The sequence below is a fragment of the Citrus sinensis genome, chromosome 6, assembly GCF_022201045.2.
Source record: "Citrus sinensis cultivar Valencia sweet orange chromosome 6, DVS_A1.0, whole genome shotgun sequence".
Taxonomy (NCBI): Eukaryota; Viridiplantae; Streptophyta; class Magnoliopsida; order Sapindales; family Rutaceae; genus Citrus; species Citrus sinensis.
In genome coordinates this window covers 16,205,622-16,223,727 of record NC_068561.1, presented here as the reverse complement: position 1 = coordinate 16,223,727, position 18,106 = coordinate 16,205,622, and the positions used below count along the sequence as shown (strand labels likewise).

Genomic DNA, 18,106 nt, shown 5'->3' with positions numbered 1-18,106 from the left:
AACTTTAATATGAATAGCCTCTAAAGAAAATAAGTCTTAAGTTTGAGTCTCACTAATCACTAGTGTGTATTTATTTTAATTATCATCTTTTTTAGTTTGAAAGCATTTGGCCTTTAAGGGAATGACCGAGTGGTTTTCAAGTAATTTTATTTGATTGACCTCTCTTTTAAATAAGAAGAGAGGTAAAGGGCTAAAAAATAAATTTATACTTTATATATATGTGGTGACAAGCTAAAAAAAAAACACATATTATAATACAGTGTATTTTCTCATGTAGTATATTAAAATATGCATTTTTTTTCACTTATCACTTAGTTTAATAAACTAAGAGTGTGTTTGAAATTGAGGTTGAGCAGTTATAACTTAAAAGGTATAGCACTAAAGTATTTGGTAAACATTAGCTGATATACCTTGTAAGCTATGTTGATATGATTTTTCACTTGTATAATGAAAAATATATTATATCTTTAATGGATATTATCATTTTCCTACTAAATGTATTCTGACACATCATGTCAGTACCACGGTTTAGTAAAAGTAAACCATTAATTTACCACAAAACATTTAAACTGTTAGTATTTTCCCACCATTCACTTAAAACTCAATTAATATGTAACGAAAAATTCATAAAAGCTCAATTTTACCCTTGGAGCATAAAAGATGATTTTACCCTTTAAGAAGGAAGAACAACAAATGATGATTTAATTACAAAATTCATAAAAGGTTAAAAGGTTAATTACATGGTCTTTTAAAAGGTCAATTTTACAAAATTCATAAAGGGTAATTTTTGCCCTTTAAGAAGGAAGAACAACAAATGATGATTTAATTATAAATTCATAAAAGGTTAAAAGGTTAATTACTTGGTCTTTTAAAATGTCAATTTTACCCATGGAGCGTAAAAGACCATGTAATTAACTTTTTATGAATTTTGTAATTAAATCATCATTTGTTGTTCTTCCTTCTTAAAGGGTAAAATCGTCTTTTACGCTCCAGGGGTAAAATTGACATTTTATGAATTTTTCGTTACTCATTAACTGAGTTTTAATGGAATGGTGGGAAAATACAAACAGTTTAAATGTTTGGTAGTAAACTGATGGTTTTACCAAACCGTGGCACTGACATGATGTGTCAGAATACCTTTGGTGGGAAAATGATAATATCCATATCTTTAATAATTTCATCAAAATTATTATTTAAAATTTATATTTACTATATATTACTAACTTTTGTTTCATAGTTACAGTTTTTTTCTACAACAACTGTAGCTTAAAAGATACAATACATCAATCTCAAACGCACTCTAAAAAATCCTTCATTGGAATCTATGTATGTATATATGTATATGTATATGTATATGTATGTGTGTATGTGTGTATGAGTTAGGATGTAATTAGGAATCTAGCACTTTAGTTAAAATGACAGGACCCACTACTAAGAGGGTGAAAAAAAAAGGCCAAATTTGTCTTTGCGACAACCAAAGTTTAATTTGTTAATGGAAATATTTGATTACCCCTGACTAGAACAAAAAAAAAAAAAAAATTGACCACTGATTTTATGTAATTCATAAATATCCCGTTATATTTTATGGGTGAAGCTATTTGAACCCACATCTTCTTTACACTTATTTTAAAAATAAATTCATTATTAAAAATTAAAAATTCTCGAAATTACTCTTCACTAATCCGTTTCTCTTTTTATTTTACAATTGTATATTCTCTTTCTACTTTCATATTCTATAAACTAAATATTTAATTTATCTCTCATTTGAATTCTTTTTTTTTTTAACTTTTCTTAATATATCGTGATCTATATTTCATGCTTTTTATATATAAGAAATTTTTTTATATTCATTAACTTTTACATTTGGTAAAATTAATCTATTAATATTCATTAACTTTCAAGATTAATAAATTTTTTTTGATATTCATTTTTAAATGGTGGGTTTTGTTCCTCTATAGCTAATGATATCAATTATTTGTAGTTAAAAGAATATATCTAAATGAATTAATGATAATTTGTGAAATTGAGAAGAAAAATAGAAGAAAGAATAAATTTAAGTAATTTTTTCAAAAATTATTTAGATAATAAAATTCTTAAATAAAAAGAAATTGTAGAAAATAAACCGGTGAATTCAAATAGCCCCACTCATGTTTCATTTTATACAATTAATGTGGGATAATTACATTAAAGGGGTGTGATTTCAATTTGTTAAACCAAGAGAAAACGCAATAAATGTAATTTAAAATACGTTATAATGCCTATAAATTTAAGAGTAATGATACAGCCACAAACTCTTGTACAAACTTATTTTGTACAAACTGATGTGGCATGATAAGATTGGTTGAATTAAATATCACTTGGCCCACATGATTTGTTTTTATTAATTTATATTTTCATTCAACCAATGAATTAATGCCACGTCAGTTTGTACAAAATAAGTTTGTACAAGAGTTTGTGGCTGTATCATTACTCTAAATTTAATATGTTGATAATTTATGCTAGAATTGGAATGTCTAATTGTTTGTCTTTTTTTTTGTCTCAAAAACTTTAGAAATTTGCCCTGTACATCAAATTTCTGGTTACTGTATATATAGGCCGGCATTTTTTAAAAAATTAAAAAATTAAAATAAATCTGTGCGGATAATGCAGATTATGATTTATGATTTTTGTTACATTTCCGGCGCACAGCCTCAAATTGAGCAACACAGCTACAAGTTCATCGGCTCAGCTATATAAAGAAGGGCATTACCGTCAATTAACCAAAAACCTTCCTCCTCCTTCCCCATTACACTCTGTGTCTTAAACGTCTTTACAAACACGCCGCCGTCTCCTAGAAATGGACAACGTAAATTCCGATCATACCCCTGACCGTCAAAACGGCGACCGAGTTAAGCTCAACGTTGGAGGCAAACTCTTCGAAACAACCCTATCAACGATCCAATCGGGCGGTCCAGATTCGCTCTTGTATGCTCTTTCGAACCGCCAAAGCGACGAACCGAACCCGATTTTCATTGACCGTGACCCGGACGTCTTCTCTGTTCTTCTCTCTCTGCTCCGCTCCAATCGCCTCCCTTCAACCGCCTCCCGATTCTCCAAACAAGAACTCGCCGATGAGGCCCTCTACTACGGCATCGATTCGCAGCTAAAATCGGCGATGTCTCCACCGCCGCTCCAAGGCATCGACGCCTCAATCGTCTCCACTGTGCGTCCCGCAGCCGACGCACTTCCCTCCACCTTTACAGCCTCTTCCGATGACGGATCTCTTTGGATAGCACACGGCGGCCAGATATCCGTCTACGATTGGAACCTCTCCCACTCCGTCACCGTCCGTACGCATCTCGACAACATCACCTCGATCCGCCACGTTTGGTCCGACGTGGCCGCCGTCGGCTCAGATTACTCCTCGGGCATCCACTTCTACGATCTCTCCAGCTCTCGCCACGTGGCGTCAGCTCACTGGACGGATCCAAGCGATCCGCGAATCTACAGAGCCACCGTCACCGCCATCGCCGACTCGCCAACCACAGTGTTCTCGTCGTTAGTCTGCCCGCACAAAGAGAACAGTGTCCTTTTGATCGACAAGTCAACGCTCCAGATCTCGTCGGAGATCGGCAGACAATCGGGAGCCTCGTCAAAGAACATGGCGGTCGGAAAGCTCACGTGGATCCCAGCCACGGGGGTGGTCCTCGGAAGCGCCATCGCGTGGGGGGCGTTCGGTTATTCCGGCTACGTCCGAATGTGGGACCCGCGGTCGGGAGAGGTGGTTTGGGAAACAAACGAGCCAGGCTCGGGACGGAGCGCTAGGTTCGGTGACTCGTTCGCGGACGTGGACGTGGACGTTGACGAGTTGACTTTGTTTAAAATCTGTTCCAAGTCGGGGGATATAGCGATGGCAGACTTACGTAATTTAGGGGAAGATCCGTGGGTATATATGGAGGACAAGAATCCCAGCATGATTAGTAGTAGCGGTAATAATAATGGGGAAAACAAGTTGATACATTGTTACAAAAATCAAGTGTTTGTGGGGAGAGGGGGCAGCTTAGAAGTTTGGTCAAGAGTTCGAGAGGGAAGAAATAGAAGTTGTAGTGAGGGATTGTTTAGAAGAAATTTTGTGGATAGAGTAGAAGATTCGGGTAGGGGTGCAATTAGTAGAATCGATGCCGGGGGGAATAGATTGTTCGTTAGTAGAGAGGACGTTGAGGGCATCGAAGTGTGGGAGAGTTCAAATCTTTCTGGGGTAGTTTGCGTTTTGTGATCATCTGGGGACTTGTGTGTGTATTGTTGGATACAAATGCTGTACAAGACTTTGTAGTGTTATTGTACAAATTCTGAGAATTTTTAAAATAAAGCTCTTGTCGAATTGAATGAGGAAGCCTGAGTTATAGATTTTAGACTTAATTTGTAGTCCACCTTGAAGGTAGGGCGACTACTTATCTCTGCCCATATAAAATAGGATTGCATTTTGGGCAGCAGAATCATCCTTTTCTTTCCTTCTCCGCTTAAAGTCGTATGTGTGAGGGCTGGAGAGAATCTTAGGCGAAACGTTCAAGGGATGTGCTACAAAGTACAAAAACTTGCAAGCACACTGATAATTGATGTATATTGTCAACTAATGGAAGTTCGTTTCTTACATTTCTGCTGCAAAAGTGCGGCTGTGTTATTTTTTTGACTTCATAATTCCATTCACCGGCCATTGCGCCTATACATTCCCTCATTCACTAGTAAAACGCTGTGGCACAAGAGAAGTGTGTATGCTGAGAAATTTAAAATAGATGTCGTGGGATTGATAGCAACATGCTTGCATTTTCGAATCATAATTTTGATACATGTTCTTCACACGACATGGGTTTTGAATTCTTCCAAGTCAATGTCAATGCCTAGCAGTTATTCAGCAGAGAAGGGAGATATCGTATACCAAAATACCCATTACCAAATTCAATTATTATGGACTTTTGCAATCCCAAACAGGAAAAATGATGGGGAAAAAACGCGGTATGGTCAGCTTTCATCTCTCCAGGGATTGCTTTCAAAAGTATCACTCTTTGTCCTCACAAATTTTCCCTTCTTTGCATGTAATGATTAAGAAAAATAATCATAATAATAACTAAACTAGCAAAAATGAATTTAGCCATGCTAGCAGCCGTGTGAATATATTGCACATTGCCCCTAGATTGGCTTTCGCTTAATATCCAAGTCAATTGGTTTACTTCATAAAATCCAAAGCACATATGATGAGCATCTCACAAATGTCTTTCTTATTAGAGATATGCACACAAAGGGGAGATGGGAAACTCGGATCTTCCTTTGAAAAAGCTTGGCACAGCAGAATTTCAACCAAGAGATTGTTTCGACATCGCTCTTAACCACATCACGCTTTTCTGGGATGGTTCTTTATTGACATCATTCATACCCATAAATTAGACCCTGCATTCCCAAAATCTTTCCAAGTCTCAACAGGCCCACTTCATTATTTCTTTTTTCTCTTTTGAGGTTCAGTTATTTGCATTTTTCCTTTAAATTGTGTAAGCTCTTTGTCCATTTTCCTTTTAACAATTTCTTGAACTCATCTGGGTTTTCTGTAACTTTTCACTTTCTTTTTGCAGAAAGATAGTGCGTGTGACACTATAACTTAGAAATGCTTTCCTCCATTGGCCGAATCACATGTAATAAACTAACTAGTGTATTTTATTATATAATAAACCCGATGTTTATAATATCTTTGCTTGTTTCTCAATTTCTTGTTGTTTTCTTCAATTGCAGTTCTTTTTTGGGCTGATATTTTTGCTGCCTATGCAATGTGGGTGATGATGACATACTTAACAAACGTATGGAAGATCAGCTTAGTGCGTGCTGCTGCCATTGTCAATTTCTTTTGGGGCACTGTCCTCATGCTGCCTTCAGCTATACAATATCTCGTTGATACTATCATCAGTAACTATTGGATGCTTTTGGTCTCCAGTCTTGCTTATAGTGCTGTAAGATAGTTCCTCTTATAGCGCTTTCAAAATCAAGCTGAATCACAACTAGTACAAGCGTGCCCTAATTATAGCAGTAGCTTAGATCACAAACAACTCTGTTTTGCAGGGTATGGGATTCTTGACAATGTCAACACCACCTGTATTAGCTGGGGCTATGGGCACCTGCAGTGAATACAAGCCTGAATGCATCGGCGAGGGACAGAAAATTCTCTTTTACACAGCTTTAGGTCTGATAGCCTTTGGAATGTCAGGTCACTTGGTCTCAATTGGAGGGTTCACGGCAGATCAAATGACAGATTCGAGAGCAGAACAAGTTTCCATGCGTTCCGCCAAGCTGTTTTTCTTCAGCTTCTTCGGGGTGGTCTTAGTTCCTATAATTGCACTTACAGCATTTCCTTACATAAAACCTTGGAAAATCAGATTTGGGATTCCAGCAATATTTACTGTGGTAGCAACACTTGTTTTCTTAAGTGGCTCTTGTTCTCATAGACGTAGGAAACCCCTAGGGAGTCCACTCACAACTGTCTTCAGAGTCTTTGTAGCCTCTGCACTCAAATTGTTTTATAGGATCTCAAGGAATGCCTCTGAGCTCTATGAGAGAGATAATGTTGATGAGATTTATGTTGTGCAGCATACTCGCAGCCTCAGGTTCGTACTCTCTCCAGTGTTTACCATCCACGCAGATATACTCGACAACTAGTAACTTTATATTTGGATTTTGCAGGTGCCTAGACAAAGCTGCAATTATATTACCGGACAAGACGCTAGAGCAGCAAGAAGGAAACAGATGGAGACTATGCAGAGTCACAGAAATTGAAGAAACAAAAGGTCTTTTACGAATGATTCCAATTTGCTTAACCTTCATCATACCAGGAGTAGTTTCTTCTATTGGGTTTACTTACTTTCTTGAGCAGGCAGACCATTTAAACCGAAAAGTTGGAAAATTAAGCGTCCCTCTTCCAATACTCTTATTGTTTTATGATATAGCAAGGACACAATTCACTAACCTCTATGCAAAGCTTCTCAACTCCTTTGGTGAATCGCAAAGCAAAAAATATGCTCCTGCCATTGGATTTGCAACGTCAATGGTTCTAGCAATACTATGCTGCATAACAGCAGCAAAAGTGGAGACTCGAAGGCTAGATGTTATTAGAAGCCACGGTTTAATTGACAAGCCTGATGATAAAATCCCTATGAGCATGTTTTGGTTGCTCCCACAGTTTTTACTCCTCGGAGGCTTTGATGGGGTTTGTGAAGTAAGCATTGCGTGCTTCTTCATTGATCAGTTTCCTCCCTTATTGTTCAAGTATGTGGCACATATTTTCAGCTGTACTTTAGGATTAGGAACTATGGGTGGTGTCCTGTCCGTTTACCTTGTGGGAATCATTAGTGAACGGAAAGGGAAGCAGAATTGGTTTCAAGACACGCTTAATAAGAGTCGTTTGGATAATTATTACTGGGTATTGGCTGCACTTACTGCTGCTAATCTTGTTTTGTTCATTGTTGTTGCAATATTGTATGCTTTCAGAGATTCGAGGTTGGAAAATCTTGAAGAGACTGAATTTGAAGAAACTGATGGGCCTTTCGAGGATGATGCCGAATGTTGTTGCTTCTGCTGAGCAAAAGATTTCATAGTTCAAGACTTCACAGTTTTAACTTTTAAGATTTCTCATCTCACAAGTCAGGGCAACCGGGCAATCCTTGTATTTTTTTTTTTAATTATTATTGTTATTATTATTATTATTTGTTTTGTAGTCATAAGATCGAGGCCATTTTGAGCCTCAATTTTTAGCCAAATCAAGCAGCCAAGCCTCAGCTCGTACACATATATTTATTTGTTATTACTATAACTCCAAAATTAAATATATATGCCCCAAATGATATATATTCTACTATGGAGCTCCCAAAAAGAAAATTAAAAAAGAGTTGGACTATTGGCACCCTTCCATAATTCTTTTAAAATCCCTCTTCTATTATAATTACATTTTAAGATAAATAATTTAATACATCTCACATCTATTTTATCTCACTTCACTTTTGTATTTTTTCTCTTTAAAAAAAAATTGTATTTTCTATACTATCACACTCACACATGTAATTTTTTTTCCTCAAATTATCTATAAATTTTTTTTCAATAAATAAGACAATCTATTGATAATAAATAAAACACATTCTGATAAAATTATCTGACTTTTTACATCATAATCTTATAGATAATTTATTTGATTCATTGATTTTTATCAAGAAGTTTATCACCGATAAAAATTTCATTTGTGAGAAGTGAGAAAAAAAATTAAAAGATTCACAAATTAAATGTGTTTATTTAGAAATAAGAGTAATTTTGGCATTAGGTTTAGTATAATTCAAAAGGGGGTTTTAAAAGAATTTTAGAGGGGTGCCAATAGTCCAACTCAAATAAAAATAACATTTAAAGGATGAGACCGTGTAAACGGACATTTTCATCAAGAGTGCTGCTAAACATCGGGAACCCTGAGAGAACGCTGAGAGAAACGGCAGCTTGTGCTACCGTTTCGTTCTCTCACCCCCCCCCCCCCCCCACCCCACATGAGTAACAGATATCTGTCCCCCATGTGAAAAAGAAAAAGTACTCCCTTTCAAATCATTTTCCTTCTTCGCTTTCAACAGATCCGTTCCAGCACTCCTTCTTCCTTCTTTGCAGGTCCAGCATTTTTGATGCCAAGGCTGGTATTGCTTTGAGCAAGAACTTCGTGAAAGTCGTCTCTTGGTATGACAATGAATGGGGTTACAGGTAATGTAAATCTTCTCTTTGTGATTGTTCTAATCTGTTTTTTTTTCCCCCCTTCTCCCTACCGATGCTTTGAAGTAAGTTCTATGATAGCTTTTCACGTCCTTGACATGTTCCTTTCTTTTGCAGTTCCCGTGTGATTGATTTGATCGTCCATATGGCAAAGACTCAAGCATAAAGCTGAATTTGTTGATGGTCCAAGGCCTTTGTTTTTCATGTTTCAGTTGGGTCTTAAAATCTTAATCCTTATGATTTGGATGTTTGGAATAAAGGACTAGTGCTTAATGGTCTTGGTTTTGGTTTATTATATGTTTAGTTATGAGGTTTATGGTTTTTCCCTTTTGGGGGGATTTGGAAGGCACAGAGTTGAACAATTTCATTAGTTTTTAACTTTCTTATATGAGAAACAGCCTTCTTTCTCTGTTCTTCTCATATTAGTTCTTGAATTCTGATGCTTGTGAAATCCAGCACTCCTTATTTTGCGGAGTGATTGTTTTGTTGAGAATTATTTTGGTAATTGTATTGTTGATAATTATTTTAATAATTAATTTATGATAATTGTTGGTAATTATGTTTGGTAATTATTTTGTGGAGTGATTATTTGTTGGGAATTATTTTGGTAATTGTATTGTTGATAATTATTTTAATAATTAATTATTTATGATAATTGTTGGTAATTTAAATAAGAGTGATTATGTTGTTTGGAATTACTTTTTGATAATTATTTTTGGATAATTGCTGGTAATTTTGTAAATAATTATTTTGTTGAAATTTTTGGTTGATAATTATTTGTTCAAAACTGCTGGTTGGGTATAAGTATATGATGACGATACTACAAATAACAAAGATTGAAAATGAAAGAATTAAGTATATGATGACGATACCAACATTATCCAGACATATTGCAAACAAAAAGCAAGATGGCCAAATTCAAATCACAACAAAAACATCCTTGAAATTGTCTATACTTGCCCGTACTTAATGTCAACAACAACTACTCCATAAAGATGGTTCACTTGTCAAGAAGCAATTTAGAAAAAAAAGCTACTGTAATTAGTTCGATTTAACCAAATTCAAACATCAATCACATCCATTGTTGTCTTCATTATGTTGTTGATGTAGCAAATGTTGGAAACTTCCAGATCCTTCGTACGTCATCGAATGAGAAGGATAATGTGGTTGCAAAGCATACGGCGGGAGTGGTTGCTGTAATACGTAAAAATTTAAAACCTGATATGAGATTTTTGTAATTAAAAAATATAAGTGTACACTAACAAATTGTGATTTTTAGATAAAAGCTTACTTGTTGCCAAGTATAAGGAAATGGTTGATAAATATTGTGCACACCACCTTGGGTTGGGTATATAGGTTATTATAAATTATTATAAATTAAGAATAAATTATTATAAATATTTCCAGCAATAATTTAATCCATTAAAGTTCTAATAATTTAAATTAAAAAAAATGATAAATCGAACACAATTTAAATACAAAAATTCAATGTGGAAACAAAATTTAAATTAAGAATAAATTATTATAAATTTTTCCAGCAATAATTTAATCCATTAAAGTTCTAACAATTTAAATTAAATAAATTATAAATCGAACACAATTTAAATTAAAAATAATTCTATGTTCAAACAAAATTTAAATTAAAAAATTCTAAATCAAACATATCATTTAAATAAAAAGATTTCTAAAAAAATCTAAATTAAACACATTATCATTTAATCAGTAAATGCAGGTACATTTCTATTATTATGATATAACAAAAAATAATAAACAAATAAAATATTATTCTTTAAGCTGAGATAATTACCAACTGAGTGTTACTTCAAGATCTAGATCCAGAAATGAACGAACTGAAGTAATGGTCACTGATTCACTGATTGGATGAGCTGAAGTAATGGTTTGTGATGAGTAAAGAAGTGAACGACTAACGAAGGAGAAGTGAACGAGTGAAGGAGCAAGGAGAGAACTCAAACTTAGCTTTGCTTGGTCATGAGCAAGGAGAGAACTCAAACTTTCACGTGGGGGGCAGAATTCACTTGGCAAAAGTGACTTAAGTGTCGGGCCAAATGGCAGCTTTTGGCAAAAGTGACTTGAGCTGATTTATTTTTTCACGTGGGGGCTCGCTTTCTTAGTCATGTTGGGGGGGAGCTGAGAGAACACGAAACGGCAGCACAAGCTGCCGTTTCTCTTAGTGTTCTCTCAGCGTTCCCGACCTTTAGCATTTCTCTTTCATCAAAACTCGAAACTCGACGCAACAAAATGAATATATTTATTATTCCATTTAACTGTAATTCAGCAGGCTGTGCATTAATTGAAAAAAAAAAAAAACCGACAATATGCTTGTTAAATAAAATTCTCAAACTTGCATTCTTTAGTTCTATCTTAATGCCTTATTACCTTGTTGTTATTGTTGACACATAAGTTTGGTTTTACATTAAAACTTGAAGCCAACGAGCATTAAACCAAACTCTCAAGCGAAACATCAACAACATCAGCAGACAAGTTGTTGATGACGACCTTATGCATCTTCAAGGAAGTTTTCAAGGAATTCAGAACTCGCATCTCGGAGAGGAAGCAACATTGCCAAGATTATGTACACAGCAAGATTGGCTGCTGTGAATGCAGCCAACACCCAGTAATAATTATCCAGACGGCTGTGATTGAGCGTGAACTGAAACCAATTACTTTCCCTTTCGATTCACTGATGATTCCCACAAGGTAAACAGATAGCACGCCTCCAATAACTCCTAGTCCCGTAACAGCAGTAGAAAAGAGTGTCGCGTATTTGCTCAGTGAGCGAGGACACTGATCAGTGAAGAAGTCATCGATGCTTTTTTCACGGATCCCATCAAAGCATCCCAGAAGAAAAAACTGCGGCAGCAACCAAAAAAGGCTCATGGGGATTTCAGCATCAGGCTTGTCAATTAAACCATGGCTTCTAGCAACATCCAACCTTCGATTCTCGACCATTGCTGCTGTTATACAGCATAGTATTGCTGCGACCATTGATATTGCAAATCCCACGACATGAACATACTTTTTCCTTCCCATTAAAGCAAACAAGAGAAGACACCCTGTGTACATTTTAGCGACCCTTTTGTTTACATTGTTATAGTACGGCAAGAGTATTACAGTAGTGGCCTTCAAGTTTCCGACTTTTTTGTTTAAGAGGTCTGCTTGCTCAACAAAGTAAGTGTTTCCAATTGAAGAAACTACCCCTGGTATGATGAAGGTTAAGCAAATCGGAATCATTCGTAAAAGACGTTTTGTTTCTTCAACTTCTGTAACGCTGCATAGTCTCCATCTGTTTGTCTCTTGTTGCTCTATCGTTCCGTTTGGTAATATAACTGCAGCCTTTTCTAGGCATCTGCAAAATATTAATTAATTAAATATAATATCTCTAGTTGTCAAGTACGATTAATGGCGGATATGGTAAGCACTATAGAGAGAGTGCAAAACTGTACCCGAGGCCACAAGTTGGTTGCACAAAAGAGGAATCATCACTGTCAGAAAAGGAATCATCAGTGTCGTTGCCCTCATAGAGCTCAGAGGCATCGCTCGGGAGCCTATAGAATAATTTGGTAGTAGAGGCTACAAATACTCTGAATACACTTGTGAGTGGACTCCCTTCAGGTTCCTTATTTTCATAAGTACATGTGCCACTTAAGAAAAGAAGTGTCGCTATTACAGTACATATTGCTGAAACCCCAAATCTGAGATTCCAAGGCTTTATGTAAGAAATTGGTATGATCGCAGCGACTGGCACCATGAACAATAATAGTTTAAAGAATTCCCGCTGGATTAAAGACAGGGAAATATGTTCATTTATTGCAATTTCAAGCTGTTCTTCTGCAAACTCTGTGGATTCGACCGAGCAGCTTGAACTTGCGAAGGCTAATAGACCTAAAGCTGCGTAAAAGAGAATTTTGTGTCCCTTGACGATGCATTCAGGCTTGTATTCACTGCAGGTGCCCACAAACCCAGCTAGAACGGGTGGGGTTGACATTGTCAATAAGCCGATGCCCTGCAGATCAGAGCCTTGTCTGTGATTTAAGCTACTGCTATACATGCATGGTTAGACTTTAACAAAATCCAAATTCTGGATTGAAACATTTCTGTGTATTACTACAGGAGAAACTAATTAACTTACGACACTATAAGCAAGACTGGAGAACACAAGCATCCAATATTTGCTGATGATGGTGTCCACAAGATATTGCATGGGCAACTGCAACACGAGGACAAGGCCTGAAAAGATATTGACAATCCCAGCAGCGTGCACCACGCTAATCTTCCATACTTCTGTTAAATATTCCATCATCGTCCACATGACAAATTGAGCCAGACAGTCAGCCCAAAGAAGAGCTGCCATTGAAGAATACATTAATACTACCAGATATTTAGAAACAGGCACTGCAGGCTGAACATATATATTACACTCTAACTGGGTTGATCATTAAAATACACATGCTGGTTTGTTAGTTACCTACGATTTTAATGGCCAAGTACATTTTGGAGTGCTTGTCTGACTTGCAATCTCTTTCTGCATAAAGAAATAAATAGATTTTAAAAACCGTATCGGATCAGCTAGTTTACAAAATTAAAGAAATTTGTAGTGAATTTGATCCTAATTCCACACTAGCCAAATGGACAAATTAAAGAGCTTGCACAATTCCTAGGAAGAATAGATCAACAAAAAAAAGCCAAACTTTTTCTATTAAATATACCAAGATCTTAACCGTCGAGACTAGCCAGATTTTTGAATTGCGGGGTCTAATTTATAGCAAGAAGGATTTGTCAAAAAAATTATTTTTTGTCGACATTTTTAAAAGAGTTGTGAAAATGATAGAATATTTTACTGGTTATTGATGTCCTAAGTAGCATATAACAAAGTTTAGAAGATTCTACTAAAATAGAATAAACTCCCTTGACTCATAATGAAAAATGATATTTATACAGAGTGACCCAAAAAAAAAAACAATAATAATAATAATAATACAAAGAGTATGCTATTGGCACGCCTTAAAAATCCTTATGAAAACCATGTCATAGAGTTACAATTTTATCCCTTTTTAAAATTACATCAAAGTATAACTGACATATTTTGAAATAAATATCACTTCTTCGCTAATCTAATCAGAAGTAGATTAGATGATTTTTCTTCTTTTTTGGAGATGGCCATTAATTCACTGTTATTTTAACAATTTTTTTTTTATAATTCCACGCTCAATAAAATTTTACATTAATTGTATCTCTAAATATCATCAACTATATCATGCGTATATTTGATATTTACTAGTTTTTCTTTCGTCTTTCTTGTCATTAAGTATAAGTTTATTTGGTCATATTTGATTCTTTTCAAATCTTAAAATTAATTTAAATTCAAAAGAAAAATGTACTTGTCTTAGATTAAACTAGTTTTCCCTATTAAAATCAATAAATATGCGACTTATATTACTTACCACTTACCTGAAATACTAACTAGGCAACCCAAGAGGAGGGTGAATTGGGATTTTAAAATTTAAGCTAAGCAAACCACACAATAATTTAATCTATTGCCTTAATCAAATTGAAAATAATAAATTCAATCATGTACAATATTAAAAGAGTAAGGGAAAAGAAAACAAACACAAGGATTTTTACATGGTTCGGCAATCCCCGCCTACGTCCACGCCTCCAAGCTTATCCGCTTGAGGATTTCACTATCCAAGCCTCCAAATGCTTCAAGTTTTTACAATTGACTTCCAAGGTGTCAATGAACCTTTACAATCAAGAGATTATCTCCCCAATCTCTTCACCCCAAGTGTTTCTCACACTTGTACACTCACAATTTGATGAGAAATAAAAATTACAACAATGAAATTCTCTTTAAGAGTGGATATACAAATGATAGCTCAATGAAGATTTAATCTATGATGATTTTCGAATTTGAAGCTCAATATAAGTTGTGTGCACTTGTTTTTGTTTGCTTAGGTTGCCAAAAATGAATTGGTTTTGAGTTTATATAGTTTGAGCTCAAAAACTAGTCGTTATGAACATTTTGGTCATAACGGGCTTGCCGTTTAGGAATCCGGTAAGCCGCTTTTATATTACCATTAAGGCAAAAATTTGAATTTCAGAATATCCGGCATGCCGCTTGCGAAATTCAGTAAGCCGTTTATGCTCCAGAAGCTTACTGCCCAAAATCTGGTTTGCCGTTTAACCATATCTGGTAAGCCGCTTTCAATTCGGATAGATTCTGCCCAACATCCGGCTTGCCAGTTTTTCACATCCGGTAAGCCGCTTGCTACAGCGACTGCTACAGTGAACTATTTTTTAAAATTATAGTTTGACCTCAAAACTTTATAAAATTATATTACAACCTAAAACGTTATGAAACTTTATAAATATGTCCAATTTTAGAATTTTTAAGTAATGTTTTGTTAATCCCAAAACTTTCTGAAATTATGATATAGCCCAAAATGTTATGACACTTTTCAAATAAGTCCTTCTCCAAAATTTCAAGCAATACTTGTTTATTTCAAAGTTTGCAAAACTCTTTCAATTAAATTATAAACTTGAAAAACAACCAATTTCATAAAATCATTTTTTCATTAAATATAAAACCTTTATAATGTAAAAATAATTATTTATTTAAAATGTATAAAAAATAATTTGAGCTTAAAAGATTAATCATTCTTAATCTTGTTTGTTATCATCAAAATCAACATTATGAAAACATATATGTTAACAATCTCCTTCTTTTTTATGATGACAAAAATTTCATGTATTTAAAGAACGATTCCTCAAATTACTCCCCCTAAATATAATCTTCTCTTACAATTTGCTAATTAGCTAAATTAACAGATTTAAATACATGGATTTTTCTCCCCCTTCATCATAAAAAAGAAAACTTAATTGGCAAAGAAAAATTGTAGTAAAATTTTTTTTTATAAATTTAAAAACATGTATTCTTCTCCCCTTTCAACATCAAAAAGAAAACTTAAAGGAAAAGAATAAGAGTAGCAAATTTATTACTCATGTTTGTTTGAATAGAAATTTCAACACATTCTCCCCCTAACAACAAACATTACCTCAAATACACGTTTAGTAATATTACTCCCAAATTATTATAAATCATGATACAAGCCAACTCCATACACAAATCATCACACCAAAATATCATGAACCATTATTCCATTAATTACCAAAGCAACAACTCATAACATAAAATTATCATATAAAACAACTATGCAATCAAATCATCATTATCTCAAAATCATCATCATAATCTCAAAATCATCATCATAACCAAATATCAATCATTAAAAGAATACTCAAAGTAAATATTATTCTTCTTCTTTTAACAACATCGAAATGATATATTACTTTGTCTCCCCCTTTGGACAAATAAAAAAGTTCAAAATGCATATTATCCAAAATCATATTATATACTCCCCCTAAATATATGGCCAATTTAAAATTTTAACCAAAATGATTTTATCCAAAAACATATCATATTTATCTCCCCCTTTATCGTAAAAAAGAAAAGATAGATAGATGCAATCGAAATAAAATCATAAAAAATAATTCGATGAAAATATTACCCATTTGGTGCAAGAAAAAATTTCGGCAGAATCTCCCTTTAAAAATGAACAAATCCTCAAATATACAACATGGTTAAAACACTTCCATATAGGCTTAAACAATTATTACAAACCAACAACTTCACCAATTCATCAAGCAACACACATATAATCATTAATCACCAAAATCATCAAGAAATCTATTTTAATAGTATTAATAACATGACTAGAGATATTAATAAATTTCATCATCCCAAGTTCATGCCAAATTTTTGAAAATTGCTCTTCGCAAAGAGGTTTTGATTTGTTTACCAAATCGGCATGCATATTATCAACTATCCAAACTCCATAATTACTAATCACATTAAAAATTAAACTCATTTAGGATCTAATGTGACATTTCAATATAACTTAAAAAAAATTTCATACGCTTAAAATTCTCGAAATATATGTATTTCTCCCCCTTTTAATATCATTTAAAGCAAATAATGCATATTTAACAATACATCAATAAAGTACAAAAAATGGATCCATTCACCAATCATAGATCTCATAAGATCAAACTTCATCAAATACATGTAATCATCAAAGCATGTTCTTTATCTCAAATCCTAAGCAAAGTAAAAATATATAATGGCAATATATAGATCATCAAAATCAACATAACTATTAAGAAAAGCCATCATTATGAGCTAAAGAACAAGTGATCAAATCCATTATTACAAATGCTTACATATATTTCTAAACGATGATCTAGTAGTTACATCTTGTGACGTATCTCCTAAAATTAAGTCCTTAGGGAGAGAAGAAACATATAATCCAAAATCATAGCAAACATCCATATAATCCCAATTCAAAAAAAAATAAAACAGTAAATGTTGGTGTGTCCAAATACAAGTATAAAAGACTACTTGTGAGTTTGATGATGAAAATGGATTTGAAAAATGATTTTGGACACAAGAATGGATGGGGAATAAGTTATATGAATCCATTTGGATCGAAAACGAATGAGAATAATGAATTTTGGAGTGAAAAAGAATAAAGGAAGAAACGATTTTTAGAGAGATAATGGGATCCGGTTTGCCGAAATGAAGAAGAAGATGAATGGTTTTAAAATGTGTGAATTTGGCTTACCGTTTACCGGAACCGGCTGTCCGATTTTGAGGCAGAAAATTCCCTTTCGAATCCGGCTTATCAAATTACATAACCGGTTATCCGGTTGTGAGGCAGTGGCATGAAAACCGTAACCGGTTTTCCGGATTTCACTAATCAGTTAGCCGATTAGTGTCCAAAATGTTACAAGCCGAAAACGGCTTATCGGTTCCCTTATTTGGTTGTCTGCATTTTTCCAGCATGTGTGCCAAGCCAATCCGGTTTACCGGTTGGCAATAACCGGCTAACCGGTTATGCTCCAGTGAGCACCAAAATTAATTTAGCTTACTGGTTTGCTAAATCCGATTATCCGAATGTGATCCAGAGAGTTTAAAAAAGAAAAACGGTTTTCCGGTTGATAAGAAGCGGTATACCAGTTAAGCTGTGGAAAATATTTTTGAAATTTTGTAAGCTCGTAGACTTATATTATACACCAATTTATTTTTGGCTTAGAAATTGATTGATTTTAAATCATTTTGTGATTTAAAACATTTCAATAAGCCTTTTAATGCATGAAATATAAATGTAAACATATAACTCATATATCATGCATACACATCATACAATCATGAAATATGTAAGTATTCAAAGATTAATAATTCAAGCATATCACTCATTTATCAAGCTTAGGC

General features: G+C 34.3%; 3 protein-coding genes and 1 long non-coding RNA gene across 5 annotated transcripts; 3 read left to right on the top strand and 1 right to left on the bottom strand.

The window, feature by feature from the left end:
- The first annotated feature begins 2,622 nt into the window (after positions 1–2,622).
- Positions 2,623–4,632, top strand: LOC102616799 (protein ENDOPLASMIC RETICULUM-ARRESTED PEN3). The gene has a single exon (XM_006480915.3). It carries the CDS (start codon positions 2,837–2,839, stop codon positions 4,253–4,255), a length of 1,419 nt encoding a protein of 472 aa, XP_006480978.1. The 5' UTR covers positions 2,623–2,836; the 3' UTR covers positions 4,256–4,632.
- A 570-nt stretch (positions 4,633–5,202) lies between these two features.
- On the top strand, positions 5,203–7,834 carry LOC102611396 (protein NRT1/ PTR FAMILY 5.5). 2 transcript variants are annotated; one of them, XM_052443552.1, is made up of 5 exons: positions 5,203–5,490; positions 5,604–5,663; positions 5,761–5,975; positions 6,085–6,626; positions 6,703–7,834. In XM_052443552.1, the coding sequence occupies exons 2-5, from the start codon at positions 5,636–5,638 to the stop codon at positions 7,595–7,597; spliced, it is 1,680 nt and encodes a 559-aa protein (XP_052299512.1). In that variant the 5' UTR covers positions 5,203–5,490; positions 5,604–5,635; the 3' UTR covers positions 7,598–7,834. The 2 variants fall into 2 exon arrangements, with proteins under 2 accessions (XP_052299512.1, XP_052299511.1); XM_052443551.1 differs by having other exon boundaries at positions 5,204–5,522; positions 6,703–7,833.
- A 632-nt stretch (positions 7,835–8,466) lies between these two features.
- LOC127898697 (uncharacterized) lies at positions 8,467–9,191 on the top strand. The gene is made up of 2 exons (XR_008055746.1): positions 8,467–8,748; positions 8,875–9,191. It is a non-coding gene; the product is annotated as an uncharacterized LOC127898697 (long non-coding RNA).
- Positions 9,192–11,214: 2,023 nt separating this feature from the next.
- LOC107177426 (protein NRT1/ PTR FAMILY 5.5-like) lies at positions 11,215–13,129 on the bottom strand. The gene is made up of 4 exons (XM_015531199.2): positions 12,908–13,129; positions 12,222–12,781; positions 11,443–12,124; positions 11,215–11,283 (listed from the first exon to the last, which is right to left on the bottom strand). Exons 1-4 carry the CDS (start codon positions 13,127–13,129, stop codon positions 11,215–11,217), a joined length of 1,533 nt encoding a protein of 510 aa, XP_015386685.2.
- Positions 13,130–18,106: the final 4,977 nt, after the last annotated feature.